The sequence below is a fragment of the Ovis canadensis genome, chromosome 2 (genome assembly GCF_042477335.2).
Source record: "Ovis canadensis isolate MfBH-ARS-UI-01 breed Bighorn chromosome 2, ARS-UI_OviCan_v2, whole genome shotgun sequence".
Classification (NCBI taxonomy): domain Eukaryota; kingdom Metazoa; phylum Chordata; class Mammalia; order Artiodactyla; family Bovidae; genus Ovis; species Ovis canadensis.
In genome coordinates this window covers 144,578,190-144,596,722 of record NC_091246.1, presented here as the reverse complement: position 1 = coordinate 144,596,722, position 18,533 = coordinate 144,578,190, and the positions used below count along the sequence as shown (strand labels likewise).

Sequence of the window (18,533 nt, the reverse complement as noted above, 5' to 3'; positions counted from 1 at the left end):
ATGGGTAGGAGTTCAATAAAAGGCATTTTGGATTATTTTGTTGATTTAAGACTTGCTGAAATTATTTTTCACATTCATATCATGGCATGGAAATTAATTTTGCCTGACTGAATGTTGTTTGAAAGGCAATTTAATGTAAGTGAAGAGATTGTTTCTGTCTTCACATAATACATGACAGTATCTATCTTGGATCTTGGCTGGAAATTACAATCCAGTTTTCCCTCCTAAAAACTGTATTTACCCTAGTGTTGGAGGCTGACTGCATAAGACATCCACCCTGATCCCTGGTCCCCATTCTTCTCCTCTCTCTGCCTTCCATTCTTGTCCCCTTCTTTGCACCTCTCTTCCCATCTCTGTCCTTTTACACCTATTTTCTAACTACCACTCTTCGTCCCTCTTGTCCTTTCTTGATTTTAAAAGGAAAAAGAAAGGATCCTTTTCCTTCTGGGCTCTGTGTCCTTTCTTGAATTCATTTCTTTGGAGCATTCCTTAAAAAGTCTCTGATCTAAATGTCCTCTGCCCTGAATACCAAGAATGCCCAGAACCCCTGAGCCGCCTCTCAGGTGCCACAAGTACCTTGGGAAGCAGAGAGGGTGAAATGGGTATGAGCATGGAGCCAGTCTGCCTGGGTTGGGATGCCGGCCCACCCTGGTGACATGTGTGACCGTGGCCACGTGATTCAGCCTCTCTCTAAGCCTCTGTTTGCCCAGTGAGATGGAGGCAATAGCAGTGTTAACCTCATCAGATGGATGCTTCTCATATTGTGAGTGGCCAACATAATTATTCTGAAGTAATGTATCTTTGATAGGACTCTCTTCATCAAAGAACAGTTGAACAAGGAGTTAAGATAAACTGGCCTCTCAAAAATTTCAATTCTCCCCCTTATCTGGTGGCCTGGGTTTAAAAGCATAGGTATGTAAAGATGAATTCTATACAGAGATCGATTAATGACTGACCTCAGGCGATGCCAGTGTTGCCTGGCAACACTGTGATGGGGACAGTATTGGCTCGCTTGTGATTTGCTCTTTACGTTGCAGGTATTATATGATGCTTCTGGGGTTCTTGAGAAAAACAGAGACACTCTTCCTGCTGATGTGGTGGTCATACTGAGGGCATCAGAAAACCAGCTTCTCCAGCAACTCTTCTCAATCCCTTTGACTAAAACAGGTACTGGAGGGACTTCCCTGGTGGTCCAGTGATTGGGACTCCATAATTCCACTGGTCAGGGAGCTAAGATCCGTCATGCAATGTGGCATGACCACAAAGAATAAATTAAAATTTTTTTAAAGACAACAATCAACAACAACAAAAAACTGGGTACTTGTAATGTCTCTGACAGCCCTAGGCCTGCCTCCTGCTTCTACAAGCCTTGCTGGGGTTTTCCAGTTCATGTCTAAATACTACCAGGGCTGTGCTACTAACATTTTGAAATTTGACCAGGGATAAGTCTATTCACCTAAGTTCAAGAAAAAGAAAGTGATTATGTCTTTTGCATCTAATTGCACAGCATCAGCCTATAATACATGTGTGTACACACACACACACACTTTTCATAACATCAGCTTTTAGACTTCTCATTTTCTCTGCCTGATTGCTTTCATTCTTCCATTTCTAGACGTGTATGTTGGGACTTTCCTGGTGGTGCAGTGGTTAGGACTCCATGCTTCTACTGCAGCGGGCACGGGTTTGATCCCTGGTTAGGGAACTATCATCCTGCAAGCCACATTGTGTGGTCAATAAAAAAATAAAAAATAAACACATGTATTATTATGCATTCAGTCACTCAGTCATGTCCGACTCTTCGCGACCCCATGGACCAGAGCCCTCTAGGCTCCCTTGTCCATGGACTTCTCCAGGCAAGAATACTGGAGTGGGTTGTCATGCTCTCCTCCAGGGGATCTTCCTGACACAGGAATCGAACCTATGTCTCTAACGTCTCCTGCATTGGCAGGCAGATTCTTTACCACTAGCTCCACCAGGGAAGCCCATAGTTTACATTATCATAAATAAGTGTTAGTCACTCAGTCGTGCCCAACTCTTTGTGACCCCATGGACTACAGCCCACCAGGCTCCTCTGTCCATGAGATTTTCCAGGCAAGGATATTTGCTTCTCCAGGGGATCTTCCCAACCCAGGGATCGAACCCAGGTCTCCTGCACTGCAGGCAGATTCTTTACCGACGGAGCTACAAGGGAAGCCCATAGTTCATGCTAAATGCTTTAGGATGGTCTTGGTTTACCTAGAATTATTGAGAAGATTATTTCTATTTATGTATGATTTCAAGTAATGGGACTGGGGCCAATCAGAGTCGTCCAGTCAGGCAGCCCTCAAAAGTCACCTGGTCCAGCTTCCCACTTAGTCGTCCGCTAAGCCCACCACTGTTTCTAACCAACCTGGAGCAGGTGTGTCACTGGCCTGTATCCACAGCCTTTGTCTCCTTAGAGTCAACTTCTGTGTAATTGTTAAGTTGGTCCTCATGCAGGATTAGGAGGGCCAAAAGATGGACCTTCCTAGTCTTTGCTGTTTTACCCAATGGGTTCTAACTGGGTCAGGCGCCTTTGATTTATCTGGGATTCTGCTGCTGTTGGCTGGGCAACAGACTTGAGCTTCCCATAGCTCTCCTCTCAAGGGCCTTATGTTTTTGAGGCTATGTCTGGAAACAGCTACTTTTTTAAAAGGAGGCAGAGAAACCTCTTTATCATTGTTCATAATTTCTTTTTCTTTTCATGTCCCTTGTCTGATCATTGGCAGTGTGTCTAGCTTGGAGCCTATGCAAGCTAAAAGAGAGTGGTTGCCAGGTCTGAATTTTAGCAACGTGCACAGGAATGAATAGCTTACTTAAGAAAAAAAGTCACAGTCTACACCTTTGTTTCATCTTTACTTTGAAACCAGCTTCTAACTTTTTTTGAACATGCTCCCTTAAGAATAGTAGAGTGCCCCTCCAAAGGCTGACCTCCACCTTCTTCTCCAGACCTCCCTTGGAAATAGCCAGGATTCGGTTTTATTGTCAACTTCTGAGAGAGTGGGCAGCTGTGGGCAGAGCTGGGGCTCCCTCACCAGAGACTCAGGTGTATACTCACTAGGTGACTCTGTGCAGAGTCAAAGAGGCAGCCATTTTTTAATAGGAGACATCCTATTTGAAATAAAATATATCCAAGTGACTTGTTAGCTAGCATTTATACCCTCCTGTATAAAAGAATAATGACTTGTCAAATCCGTTGACAATTTTGGAATTTCTAATTTTTCCATCTTTGGCAAAATAAAAACAAGTTCAAGTCTTGGCCACTGGGTGGCGCTGTGCCAGAAGTCATGCTCTGCAGCAGCCACTGCTGCCCATGATGGCCTAAAAGCTGGGGAGGAACAAAAACAAAGAGATACCCTCTGCTTCTTGTTTATGCTTTTCTCTGGAAGAACTTTCCTCCTGTCTTATAACTTCTGAATCTTGCCTTGAAACTGCACCCTACACCACCTGGAGGAAACAAAAGTGAGAACTGAGACGAGAACAAGCATGTTTTCCTGACAAGCTTCCTCGTATTCTTGAGTTGTATATTATGCATAAAAATTTCTTTCAAAATCCTTAGCTTTTCTTTTCTCCACATTTTGAGTATAATTATAAAACTTTAGTAAGCATGATTCTATTTTCTTTTTCTGAAATTATTCATGGAAAAAATACCTTCAATCAACAAACATTCATTGAAGAGTTGCTGATAAATAAGGTACTGTATAGGCAGTAAATTGGAATATAATGTGGCTTTGCCCTAAAAGCAACTGGAACTTTCTTTTACCTTCATTTTCTACCTAGAATTGAGCACTAATTTATCTCATTATGACAATATTTGCCTTCAAACCTCAGTGTTGAAGAGATTGTGTATCCTCTGTTGAAGGTCTGAACATTAGTTAAGCTTCTAAAGTTTAGAAGTGTAACATTCTATATTTTTTGGTTTTACTATATTACACCTCTTGAAAGTGGAAAAACCTTACTGGACAGAAAAGGTTGTATTGTGTTTGCTAAAAATGCAAATATTTCCAGCACATACCCTTTAGGAAGGGCAGTGTGGCTGTGCATCTCAGCACTGGGGCTAGAAGTGAGATCCCACACATCCTAGCATTTTTCAAGAGAATATATATATGTTAGTCGTTCAGTCGTGTCCGACTCTTTGAACCCCACGGACTGTAACTCACCAGGCTCCTCTATTCATGGAATTCTCCAGGCAGGAATACTAGTGGGTTGCTATTCCCTTCTCCAGAGGATCTTCCTGACCCAGGAATCAAACCTGAGTCCCTCACACTGTAGGCCGATTCTTTACTGATGGAGCTGCTGCTGCTAAGTCGCTTCAGTCGTGTCCGACTCTGTGTGACCCCCATAGACGGCAGCCCACCAGACTCCCCTGTCCCTGGGATTCTCCAGGCAAGAACACTGGAGTGGGTTGCCGTTTCCTTCTCCAATGCATGAAAGTGCAAAGTAAAAGTGAAGTCACTCAGTTGTGCCCGACTAGTAGCAACCCCATGGACTGCAGCCCACCAGGCTCCTCTGTCCATGGGATTTTCCAGGCAAGAGTACTGGAGTGGGGTGCCATCGCCTTCTCTGACTGATGGAGCTACCATGGAGTTTCTCTTGCAAGAAAATATGCTAATATTTTCAGTGCATGAGAAACTATTTTCTTGGTCATTTAAATTTTTATTTATCCTGCTTGAAACACTTAAAAGGGGGCATTAGTTCAATAAGCATAAATATTATGGGCAATTACTTTATGAATTTCTTTTAGGGAAAGAACTACAGAGAGGAAGGAGAAAAGTCAAAGATTGGAAGCCTTGGAGGCTATTAACCCCAAACTTTAAAAAGAGGTCCAGGGTTGTTTGGCTTCTGAGTTTCAAGAAGAGAGACTGCCAAGGGGAGTTTGGCAATACTCTGGTTCCTGGTCTTGGTAGTGACTACATGGCTATTGGCTTTATAATATTCATTATGCTGTATATTTATATTTTGGATACTTTTTTACACATGCAATCTATTTCATAATAATACTTGTTTCCCCCAAAGGATAGAGAAAGTGAAAGTGAAGTCGCTCAGTCATATCCAACCCTTTGGGACCCTGTGGACTATAGCCTACCAGGCTTCTCCATCCATGGGATTCTCCAGGCAAGAACCCTGGAGTGGGTTACCATTTCCTTCCCCAGGGGATCTTCCCAACCCAGGGATTGAACCTGAGTTTCCTGCATTGGAGGCAGACGCTTTAACCTCTGAGCCAAGAGATGGCATCTTAAAATGCCTCCTCTCCAGGACTGCTGGATGGGTGACAATCCCTTCATTAGTGCATTTGGAACAGAAGTATCAGCACTTGGGTTAATCTCTTATCAAGGTTAAGAGGATTAACCTCTGGGTGTGTTTGTGTAAAACTATAATATAAAATCAGAGAGAGTACTCCAGTTGGCATTTTCCTCTCTCCTGTACCTACCTTCCTATTCACTGAAAAGGTTAGAAAACGTGAAACATGAGATCATGAGGTTCAGGGTCCTCAGCTTCTCCCAGGCTGCTGCAGCACCCTTCCTAGCAGCTGTTTCTGTGGGCACCCAGCTGTGCCTGGTGGTGGAATCCCCTCTGCCTGATGGGTGCCTTCTCGTTCTGAGATGCCCAGTGAGCATCAGATAAACAGACAGCTGTAGTCAGTAAGGATCCTCTCTCTTCCCCTCTTTGCTTTTGCAACCACTCTTTGGCCACTTCAGACATGATGAAATTTTCTTTGTAATCCTTCCTTTTGATAAGAAATTCTCTGAAGACTTAATATGTGAAAATTTGTTGTGGCAGCAACACTGCTTTCTAACCCTTCAGCTGGGACTTTTCAAACTAATGATCCAGGTAGAAAAACATTAAAAGGAAAGATGTTATAACATGGTTTCATGGCCTATTTTCCTGTTTGGGGAATATTCCACTTGCTACAAGTAAACTAGAGAAAAGTTCAAAAGGCTCAGGGGAGGAAAGAGAAGAGGAAGTTTCAAAAAGAACTTTAAAAATCCATTTCTGTCTTTGAATCATGAATTTTGATTTCCAAATGGGAGTTTGGGGTTTTAAAAGAATTAGGAACTTTGGAGAAGCTAGGGAAAAAAAAAAAAACGAGCAAAACTGGAGAGTTATTCTCTGAGCCTCAGAATCTGGTTTTGCTTCAAAATCTGGAACTGAGTTTTGTTTCTACCACTGCCTTCTCTCTGAGGATTCTGAGGTTTCCTCTCTTGGAATTTGCAAGTAAAAATCAATGGTAAATTCTATCTTGACTTCATTGGCTCCTCTTATAATTTGGAGAGGGGACAAGACAAGACCCCACATTGTATCTGCAAAGCTCTGTAATACCCTGCTGAAGTCCTTGCTGTGAATTGCCTGATCCTGATTCTGTAACTCCCCAAATTAATAGCATTAAGCTATTAAGGGGATGTCTTTTTATAACCATCTCTCAGAGTTTTCTTTTTCCACTTCTGGCTCTTTTTCCATTCTGGCAGTTCAGCGTATGAGTCTGGCAAGATGAGCTGACTCTAAGTGACAAAGTTCCAAGTCACAGACATGGACAGTGCTTGGTTCTTCCTGAAATGGAGGAAGACATGAATAAGCCAACCCTGTTAGGGAGCCCTGGTGACTCATTTCCTCCTCCTGCAGAGACCTGCCTTTTTCTTCTAATTTGGGAGTGCATCTTAGTCAACTGATAATATATATTTATCATCTTTCTATTAATAGATATGGTGCTATGCATAGGTGCTTTTTAGAAGAAATAAAAGAAAATCCCAGCCAGAATAGGCTAACAGAGAAAGAGTGCTAAATCCTAAAATGTATAACGGATGCACAACATCCTGTATGTTTCAATAAATGGGGGGCATATAAGCACTGTATCGATACAGGTAAAAATAGAAGGAAAAGTCATGGCAATATCATGAGTCAGAGTGGGGAAGGAGTTCTCTTAACTAAGAAAGGCTTCTTGGAAGAGATTTTTTTTTTTCCCTAATAGACTAGAGAAAATGGAACAGTCTGGTGTAATGAGGCATTCTGCACCAGGCTGTACAGCCTTGGAAATGAGAGGGAGGTGGCAGTGGGTGTGAATAAGTGAACAGGACAAAGAAGAAAGGACTCAGGGCAGAGAGAGAAGTGAAGTGAAGTGAAAGTTGCTCAGTTGTGTCCAGGCCAGAATACTGGAGTGGGTAGCTGTTCCCTTCTCCAGGGGATCTTCCCAACCCTGGGATAGAACCCAGGTCTCCCACGTTGCAGGTGAATTCTTTACCAGCTGAGCCAACAGGGAAGGGGAAGCAAATGGAAGAACAATAGTGGGCTCCTGATGTTGATCTGAAATGCTCAGGGTCGGGGGGCAAGGTGGACTTCTGCAGGGACAGCTTTAGGGTGAGAAAGGAAAACTTAAATAGGGTGTTAAAGACTAATTACAGAGAACCAGGGTGCCCCAAGGAGTCTATGTGGAACTCTGTGTGAATAGATGCTCAATAAATAGTTTCACATTCTACGTTTAGATCTAGCATGAGTTATTTTTTATATAAGGTGTGAAATAGAGCTTCTTTTTTTTTTATAAGTATGTCTAGTTATTCCAAAACCATTTATTGAAATGACTGTCTTCTCCACTGATTGCTTTTACATTTGTCAGAAACCAATTGGTTACATGTGTGTGGGTCTGTTTCATTGCTGTGTGTGTCTAACTCATGGATACCACAATGTCTTCACTCATAGCTTTACAGTAAATCTTAGGAGCACATAGTGCGATTGCCTCAGATTTATTCTTCTTTTTCAAAAAATTTTGGCTATTCCAGTTTGTTTGTCTTTACATGTAAACTTTAAAAATAGCTTGTCTATATGTATAGAAAGGCCTACTGGGATTCTGATTGCCGTTGCATGACATCTATGGGTCAATTCAGGAAGAATTTTTATGTTTACTACATTGAGTCTTTTAATCTATGAACACACCATGTCTGTTGATTTGGATTTTCTTTGATTTCTTTAATTAGTATTTTGTTTTCACATACAGATCTTGTACAGGTTTTGTTAGATGTATACCTCAGTATTTCAGTTTTGGGAACTAGTATTGTTCTATTCTACCATAGGTTTTTGTGGATTGACCTTGTCTTAAGCAACCTTGCTAAACTTACTTGTTAGTTCTAGGAGTTTTGTTTGATTTTGTTTTTGCAGATTTCTTGGGGTTTTCTACTTAGATAATCATGTTATCTGTTAATGAGAACCCTTTTCTATTTTTCTTTCCACTCTTACACCATTCATGTCTTTTTCTTGCCTCATTTGACTGGCTGTGACTTTCAGTATATAGCTAGATGGAAGTGGTGAGAGGAAACGTCTTGCTTTGTTCCAGATCTTGGGGTAGAGCACCCACTCTTTCACCGTTAAGTGTGGTGTTGGCTGTAGTTGTTATGCAGGTGCCCTTTCGCTTGCTATCCCTTCTGTGTGGAATATTTTCCCCCAAGACATACCCATGGCTGCTGTTTCACTTTCTGCAGGTCTTTTCTCAAAATCTACTTTCCCTGGCTACCTTGGTAAAAAATTTCAACCTGCTGAATACTTATAAATCCATTTCCTGTTCACCTTTTTCCTTAGCACTTATCACTACCTAACTTACTATATATAATTTACTTGTTTATTGTCTATCTTCCTCCAGTATAAAGTAAGTTTCCAGATGGCAGAAATTTTGTCTGGTTTGTCCATTACTGTCTCCTCAAAGTTTTAGCAATACCTAGTATATGGTAGCCACTCTCTGTATTTGCTGAGTAAACGAATGGATGGTTGAACCAAATCTACCCCTCTACCTGCATCTGTCCCCATTTTGTTTTCCTGCTAATCTAAATGACTGAACCATAATTATTCTCATTACAGGTGACTCTCTGCTTGCCTCTTCATTCCTTTTCTCACCTTCACAAGGGCTTTCATCCTGCAATTATTCCCCTTTCTTCTGCATCAGCTATCTATTCCTCTTGATGTGGTCATCCTCATCAACATAGTATCTTCTGTCTTTTTGACTGCTTATTATGGGTTGAATTGTGTCTCCCTCCCCAAAAATATGTATGTCGAAATCCAAACTCCTAGTTCATCAGGATGTGACTCTGTTTGGAAATAGGGCCCTTGCAGAAACAATCGAGGTAAAATGGAGTCACTGAGATGGGCCCTATGCCAGTGTGACTGGTGTCCTTATTAAACAGGAAAACTTGGACAGAGTCACACAGAGAATGCCAGGTGAAGATGAAGTCAGAGAGCAAGGTGGTGCCTCTACAGCCCCTCTCACCTGCATCTCCTAACCAAACTCTGCTTCTGCTCTCTCCTTACCCAGCCTGACAGCTAAACAGCAGTCTTTCTAGGAATAGAAATTTGATCATGTCACCACCCTGCTTAAAGCCTCCCATGGCTCCTCATCACACCTACAATAAAATCCAGACTCCTTTCCTTACCTGAAACTCTTAATGTAATGTCCCCATCTTCTTGAACTCTTCCCCTCCCTCCTTGCCTTCATTCTGTTCCCCAGACAGTCCAAGCCTTTTCCTGACTCAGCACCAGCTGCTCACTCTGCCTGGGATATTCTTTGCCCAGATCTTTACAGATCTATCCTTGTGACCCAGAATTTAGCTTAAACGTCACTAGCAAAGAGAGGCCTTCTCAGTCTACCCAGTGGATGATAGCCCCATGCTTCCCCACTCACTCTGTCATGACGCCCCCTTTAGCTGTCTCCATCAGGAGCTGACATAATCTTGTCTGTCTCTCTTCTATGACCTGCCCCCTACCCTCCTTTCCTAATGCGTAGTGAGTCCTAGTAAATATGTGTCAAATAACTCACTAACTGCTGCGCAGTAGAAAATCTAAAGGTAAAATCCAGTTCTTGGCTTCTAATCTGTGCTAGTTTCCTAGGGCTGACATAATGGGGCACCACAGACAGAAAGCAACTTAAAGCTACTGTCTCACAATTATGGAGGGAGAAGTTCCCGATCAAGATGTGTGCAGGCTTGGCTTCTCCTGAGACCTCGCTCTTTGGTTTGTAGTTTGCTGCCTTCTCAGCGTTCTCACGTGGTCACGCCTGGGTCTGTGTGTACCTGGTCTGTGTCCTCTTCTTATAAGGATGCCAGTCATCTTGCATTGAAACCCACCTGTATGACTTCATTTACCCTGAATCACCTTTTAAAGGTTCTATGTCCAAAGCTGGTCACCTTCTGAGGGACTGAGCATTAGGACTTGAACATATGAATTCAGTGGTGGGGAGAGGGGCTACAATTTAGCCCATAGTGCATCACCAATTGGAGAAGGCAATGGCAACCCTCTCCAGTACTCTTGCCTGGAAAACCCCATGGACAGAGGAGCCTGGTGGGCTGCAGTCTATGGGGTCGCACAGAGTTGGACATGACTGAAGCGACTTAGCAGCAGCAGCAGGATCACTAATTGTTACAGGAGCTGTTCCATATGAGCCCCCTTACGAGGGGGCATGTGAGGCGACCACTTTTCCTACAAAGCCCAGGGACTATTCTGTTTAACCAGAGAGAGTTTACAGCCTCACCCAGTCAGAGAAAGAGAGCTCTGCCCACTCTCCTTTCCTTCCTCCCTCCTCCCACACCAGAGCAGCCTGTCCAGAACAGAAGTATGGGAGACAGGCCTCCTTCAAGTCCTGGAGGTAACTATCCAGCCTGGCGGGAAAGGAACAGTGGGGAAAAAAGCTTTGACTTGAGGTGATTTTAAAGGTCAAAAACAAATAAGGAATTTTCAAATCCAAAACTAATCTTTAATAACAGAAAATCTATGAAGTGGGGCTAAAATATAGTTAAGGGAGCTGCCATCCTCACAGAAAGGAGAGGTAACAGCATGGATGGGGAAGTAACAGGGAAAAGTGGAGCTGTTTCTTGTTTATCCCCAATAAACTGAAACCCCTGGGTGTAAGTTTCATGAGGATAGGATTTTGTCCATTTAGTAGGCTCCCCCTTCTAGCTCCTGGAGAGGTGCCCAGCACATAGGAGATGCTCGGGAGAGTCTGTCTGTTCAGGCAGGGAGTGCACTTTGAGAACGGGTTTCCCTCATGCTCTTGAGAGCATTTGAAACACTCAGAAATGTGTGTGAGTCGTCCTGATTTATGGTGCTGACAGGGAGCCCACCAGCGTGAGAGATTTGTTTTAACAAGTTGTGAAATTCAGAGCTCCATCTCGAGCTCTGGATTTGGAATCTGGAGAGACAAGTGTGATGCCCTGTTAGGACTCAGGTTCTAGAGAAGTGCAGATAGACTTGTAGTTACATCCAGCATCTGAGACTGATTGCCAGCCCCTTTCCTTATGTGGAGTGGGCAGGGTAGGGCTTTCCCAGAAGCAAGCAGCACACTCATGCTTAAAAAGCACAGACTGTACTTTGCTGGGAAGCACGAGATCCACGTTTTCTCTTAGAAACCTCGCTGCCCTGGGGGCTCTGGGTGCGTGTGAAGTCACACTCCCATTTATTGCTGCTGCAGCCGGCTAGAGAACAGAAGGCCTCTGCTGTCGGGGGCCATGAGGAACAGTGTCCCCTTCTGCCCTTTACAGAGGGTCCTGGCAGCAGCTGAACCATCCCAGGAGAGACTTCACACCTTCCCACATCCCCCTTTGTTAATGGTTTTCAGCCCTTGTCTAGAAGAAGCACTGGTTGTCTTTGTTAGACTTGTTGAGGACAAAATGGGTGTGTGATATGGTTGTGGGAGGAAGAGAGCATCTCTTGAAATTCTTTTGTTTTTCTTTTCCCTGAATGCCTTCAGGTTTTGAGTTGTATTCTCCAAGTACTGTTTTTGTTTTTGCTTGTTTATTTGTCTTTTTGTTCACATGTAAGCAGCTTAAAATTTTCTTTCCTTTTAAAAAGTCTACCTGCTGTTTGTTCTACCCCATTAGCTGTGCGGAGAAGGCAATGGCACCGCACTCCAGTACTCTTGCCTGGAAAATCCCATGGACGGAGGAGCCTGGTGGGCTGCAGTCCATGGGGTTGCTAGGAGTCGGACACGACTGAGCGACTTCACTTTCACTTTTCACTTTCATGCCTTGGAGAAGGAAATGGCAATCCACTCCAGTATTCTTGTCTGGAGAATCCCAGGGACGGTGGAGCCTGGTGGGCTGCCATCTCTGGGGTCGCACAGAATTGGACACACTGAAGCGGCTTAGCAGCAGCAGCAGCAGCAGCAGCTGTGATGAAGTAACAAGCCATGGATTGTAAGTCAGGAGACAAGCTGAGCTCCACCTGAGTTGGTACTTTGCATCCAGTGGGTTTAATTCAGTTCTCTGAACAAACTTCCCATCTGCAAAGCGAAAGCTTTGCATGAAGAAGAACCCCTCTATTAGAAGGAAGCTTAAGATCAAACAGACCAACCTCTAGTGACTCCTAGGACAGATTTTGTCTGCAGATACTGTGGTTTGACTTCCCTGGTGGCTCAGACGGTAAAGAGTCTGCCTACAATGTGGGAGACCTGGGTTCAATCTTGGGTTAGGTAGATCTCCTAAAGAAGGAAATGGCAACCCACTCCAGTATTCTTGCCCGGAAAATCCCATGGACAGAGGAGCCTGGTAGGCTACAGTCCGTGGGGTCGCAAAGAGCTGGACACGACTGAGTGACTTCACTTTTTTTTCGCTGTGGTTTGAAAGTTCTCATTGGGCTCTCTTCTGTTCTTTGGTCTATTTGCACCATGCTGTCCAGTGGGAAAGAAAATGTTACATGAGCCACATTTTAAAAAGTAAAAAGAAACATGCCTTAGTCCATTTGGGCTGCTATAACAAAATATTACAGACTGGGTGGCTAATAAACAACATAAATTTATTTCTCACAGTTCCAGAGGGTGAAAAGTCTAAGATCAAGCCACCATCAGATTTTATGGTTGATGAGGGACCATGTCCTGGTTCACAGTTGGCTATCTTCTCACTGTGTCTTCAGATGGATGAAGGGTGAAGGAACTCTCTAGGGCCTCTTTTATAAGGAAACAGATCTTATTGATGAGGGCTCTGCTTCTGTGAATCACCTAATTAACTCCCAAAGGCCCTACTGCCAAATATCATCACATTAGAGGCCCGGATTTAGTGTATGAATTTGTGTGTGTAGGGGATGGGGGACAAAAACATTTAGTCTACAGAACAGAAAACATTAATTTTACTAATATATCTTTACTCATCATATCAAAATATTATCATTCAACATTGTGATCAATATAAAATTATTGAGATATCTTACTTTTTTTGTTTTACTAAGTCTCTGAAGTCTGGTGTGTATTTTTTACGAATGGTGCGTCTCATTTTGGACGAGCCACACAGTTCATGTGTAGCGCAGCCACTACATTGAATAACGTGGCTTCAGAGAATTGCTGCCCTGGCCACGGATGTGCTTCATTTCTGCCCTCAAAGAGAACTGAAGAAATGCCAAAGAGCCCTTCTTGCTGGTCTTCCAAAGAAAATAAATACTTCTTTCTTTAGAAAGTAATATTTTATTACATTCATACTTCAGCCTATTTCCCAGTGTGTGAGAAGCATCATTGTTCTGGATTTGCAGAGCTCCAGCACAAGCTTGTTAAAAGTTCCCATGGCTCTCTTTACAGAGATAGAAAGGTCCCATATTACCAGCATCAAGCGCAATGTTTTCCGACATGTGTTTCATAAAACTTAGGTTTGTGAGATGTGATGAGGTGTGATGTGAAGAAGAGATTTCCATGGTAGAAAGTGTGGGGAATACTAAGCATGAAATTCCAATAAGTGTCTTTATTGCAGAAATACCGAGAGATGGCTCCCATGTATAGATCTTCCGAAACCAGTAAGATGCTTCAAAAAGCATCTTGAGGATCAAGAGTCAAGTGGGACTTAATGAGGCAATGCTGTTCGGAAAATTTTCTCCCTGAGTCTTTCTTTTCCAGGGCAGTCTTCCGGTGTGGCTCTTAAATCCATTTCCAAAAGCCCCTCATACTTTCCGAGCTCTAAGGACCCTGCTCCTACTACGTCCTTGAAAAACAAAAACTGAAATACCCTTCGCTACTGAGTCATAATATAATGGCTCTAATATTGGGAAAGTGTCTGTTGTGAATCAGATCCACTATCTTTCCTCAGTACATTTTAATATAGCGCTTCTCTCAAAGCTCCTACTTGTGACAGTGAATGCACATTTTATTTTTAAGTGGCAGTACAATTTAGGGCCATTTTATGTCTTTAATGATCTTGGAAAGTACAGCAAATATGGCAGCTTTGACTTGTCAAATGGTCAAAAATGCAAGAAAAACAAATTCTGCTTCTCTCACCAGCATGCCTTCTCATTCATAGAGAAGACATATGCTCCCATTTAAGATGAAAGGTTCTTTGCATTTACTTCATAGCTCATATTGAGGAAAAGTCTCAAGGCCATTTATAGTTATTAATTCATCCCACCACAAAATCTCTTTATAATGGGGCTTTCAGGTCATCTTCCCTCACCCCTCAACTTGCTGGAAGATAACTCGAGGCACTCCAAATCAAGTGAATTAGAAACAAAGCCATCATAATTATAATCTCTCTGCTTAGAAATGGATCACAACTTAATGCTTTTTTCCCAGGAATTTGGGTCATGTTAATAAAAACTGTATTTTTCTCTTTAGAACACAAGACCAGCTTCTAACAGTCTGGTCCATATGTTTGAAGCATATAAAAGTTAATCATTTTGCTCTGGTGCCAGCATGTGTGTGAAGAGAAGCTGTAAACCACAGCTGTGTGGAGAAACAATTGTGAACTTTACTGGCTTGCACATGTGAGATGTCAGTAAACTAAACAAAATGTCACTTAACTTTACTGGAGAGTTGGAAGTGGGAGAGGAGCATTTAGTAGAGTGGTTCCATTCTTTACATTTTGTAAGGATAGTTCAAGTTACATAAAACCCAGATCAACTGTTTTCCAGATGATTAGATTTGGCTTGGTCACAAGGATAATGATTGCTGGGTAATCAGTGGAAACTGTGTGCAGCTGACCTGGTTTGGTGTGTAAATGACTAAAAAATACAGACATCATCTAAAATCAATTGGGTTCAATCAGTTTGACCAGGCAGCATCCCCTCAATTACTCAGTGGTCTTCCTTGAATATGACCAGAAACCCTGAAATAACCACAAAATCTATAATTAGGCCATCCTAGCTAATGGGCTCTCTCAGCATCCCTGCTCCATGCTTTGCACAGTGGATATCTGACCTTTGGCCGTAGGCTTGTATACTCTGCCACCATTTTCTTTCTTAGTGAACTGGGGACATGGCTCACATGTTGTATTAAATAATTCATTCTACACATTTACCATAGTGCCTACTACATTGTAAGCATTTGATAAATGTTAGTAGTATTTTCCCGGGTGGCGCTAGTAGTACAGAACTCACCTGCCAGTACAGGAGATGTAGGAGATGCGGTTTCTATCCCTGGGTTGGAAAGATCCCCTGGAGGAGGGCACAGCAAGCCACTGCAGTGTTCTTGCCTAGAGAATCCCACGAACAGAAGAGCCTAGAGGGTTACACTCTATAGGATCACAAAGAGTTGGACATGACCGAAGCAATTTAGCATGCATGCAATAAATGTTAGTATTTAAATATTATTAACGCTTTTCTGATCCAGAGCAGAGAGGCAAATATAGAGCAAAATAAGTGGACTTCTACATATATCACCTTATCTCTGATGGGTTTTTTTAAAAGACAGGAAATAAAATTATGTAATACTATGAGTCCTCCTTCCTTCTTTCCTTCCTTCTTTCCTTTTTCTCTTTCTTTCTGTTGAGTGTTTGTGATTTCTCTGTTTTGAAAATAGTATCTTAAGAATATAAACAGGAAAGAATAAAATAAACCCTCAAATCTTATATCCTCAGTTTATTTTCTTTTCTAGTCATCCAATCCAACATTTAATAAGGTTCTAGGCAGTATAATCTATAAACTCTGATTAGCCAAAACCTCTAGTTAATAACATTTTGTAAATCTCAAAATATATGCTGAAGAGATGATCACTGAGTCAAGTGATTTAGCTTAAACTAAAACTCTTGGCTGAGTAGGGCTTCTAGGGGTTCCATGTGGCTCTAATAAAATCCCCTATACCAGCAACATCTGCATCTCCACTCACCACTGAAACTCTATTCACTGTAAATTTAACAGAAACACTTTATTCCCAAAACTCAATAAATGTTCATCCAGCCTTCTGGATGATGAAATCCAGATATTAAGAAGGTAAGTAACTCATTCAAGCCTTCCTAACAAGTAACTGACAGAGCTGAGAAAAATCCCAGGTGGTTCGACCCTAGCACTCACGGTCTTAACCACTTCACCTCTGCAATCTGGAGCTCTAATAGCTTGAGCAAAGATTCTGAAATATGAAGGGACTGTGGCATAAAGTTCAGGGCACGTGTAGGGAAGTGAGGTGAGCTAGAACCTACTCCTGAAAGGGCATGGGATGTCATGTTAAATGTAATGCCACACATATTCACTCATTCATTCACATATATTAACTGAGTATCTACTACGAGCTAGGTAAATTGTGCTAAGTACCAGGTCTAGAGTAGTGAATAGAATGGACTTCACTTTCACGTTTCACTTTCATGCATTGGGGAAGGAAATGGCAACCCACTCCAGTATTCCTGCCTGGAGAATCCCAGGAGCGGCAGAGCCTGGTGGGCTGCCGTCTCTGGGGTTGCACAGAGTCGGACACGACTGAAGCGACTCAGCAGCAGCAGCAGCAGTGCCTGCCCTAAGGGAGCTTAGACCCCAGTGAGGAGTCACAGACAGTGTTTTAATTAGATTCATGGGTAGCTTTCAATGTCACATCAAGGAACATCTTTGGCTTTGATAAGACATTTTCTGCTCATCTATGGTGCTCTGCTAACTGTGTAAAATGGTTCACAGTCAATTGCTATTTCTTTGGAATAATGAGTGTTTCTTTTTGGATGACTGAAAGAAGAATCTGTGATACTGAAGTTTGGCAAAAAGTAGTAGATATGATCCACCTATAAGGCAAGGGTAGGAATCATTTGAAATGTAGTTCCAGTGAATTATACCATAGTCAATAAGCTTTTTTTTAGCACCTACTATGTGTAGAATGGGCTTCCCTGGTGGCTCAGACAGTAAAGAATCTGCCCACAATGTGGGAGACCTCAGTTTGATCCGTGATTGAGAAGATCCCCTGGAGAAGAGAATGGCAACCCACTCCAGTATTCTTGCCTGGAGAATTCCATGGACAGAGGAGCCTGGCGGGCTACAGTCCATAGGGTTGCAGAGAGTCAGATATGACTGAGCAACTAACCACACACAAACACACTTGTGGAGCTCTTCACAAGTCTTGTAGAAGGGGCTGAAGAAATAATTTTTGATTTAATGAATGAGAATAGAAATACTTAGTGCCTGGCTTCAGAGATCTTGTAACTGGTATAAGGAAAAAAGCCATTTCTAAAGACAAATACCAATATAAGGTAAAATATTTGCATTGACTTAAAAGGACTCAGACACATATGCACTGACTACCTGAAGCCTCTAGAATTAGTACAGAGTTGTGATGCTTGTAGAGTTCCTTTATCAGAGAATAGGATAAGATTTCAATTATGGGAGATTTGGACATCAAACAGTTATTCTGAATGCTGTGTCACAGTTTCATAAAGCCAAGTTCTCAAAAAAAGCAATCAGTTCAGTTCAGTCCCTCAGGCATGTCCAACTCTTTGCGACCCCATGGACTGCAGCACGCCAGGCCTCCCTGTCCATCACCAACTCCCGCAGTTTACTTAAACTTGTGTCCATTGAGTCGGTGATGCCATCCAACCATCTCATCCTCTGTCATCTCCTTTTCCTCCTGCCTTCAGTCTTTCCCAGCATGAGGGTCTTTTCAAATGAGTCAGCTCTTCGCATCAGGCGGCCAGAGTATTGGAGTCTCAGCTTCAGCATCAGTCCCTCCAATGAATATTCAGGACTGATTTCCTTTAGGATGGACTGGTTGGATCTCCTTGCTGTCCAAGGGACTCTTAAGAGTCTTCTCCAACACCACAGTTCAAAAGCATCACTTCTTTGGCACTCAGCTTTCTTTATAGTCCAGCTCTCACATCCATGCATGACTACTGGAAAAACTGTAGCTTTGACTAGACAGACCTTTGTTAGCAAAGTAGTGTCTCTGTTTTTTAATATGCTGTCTAGGTTGATCATAACTTTTCTTCCAAGGAGCAAGCATCTTTTAGTTTCATGGCTGCAGTCACCATCTGCACTGATTTTGGAGCCGCTCAAAATAAAATCTGTCACCATTTCCACTGTTTCCCCATCTATTTGCCATAAAGTGATGGGACCAGATGCCATGATCTTAGTTTTCTGAATGTTGAGTTTTAGGCCAACTTTTTCACTCTCCTCTTTCACTTTCATCAAGGGACTCTTTAGTTCTTCTTCGCTTTCTGCCTTAAGAGTCATGTCATCTGCATATCTGAGGTTATTGATATTTCTCCCAGCAATCTTGATTCCAGCTTGTGCTTCATCCAGCCCAGCGTTTCTCATGATGTACTCTGCATAGAAGTTAAATAAACAGGGTAACAATATACAGCCTTGACATACTCCTTTCCCTA

At 42.5% G+C, this 18,533-nt stretch overlaps 1 protein-coding gene across 1 annotated transcript in view; it reads left to right on the top strand.

Moving 5' to 3' along the window:
• MYO3B (myosin IIIB) overlaps positions 1–18,533 on the top strand; it is a 275,064-nt gene that overhangs the window by 52,074 nt on the left and 204,457 nt on the right. Inside the window, exon 16 of the mRNA XM_069575180.1 lies at positions 1,038–1,167. Coding sequence (XP_069431281.1) covers positions 1,038–1,167 — 130 coding nt within the window. The remainder of the gene's footprint in view (positions 1–1,037; positions 1,168–18,533) is intronic.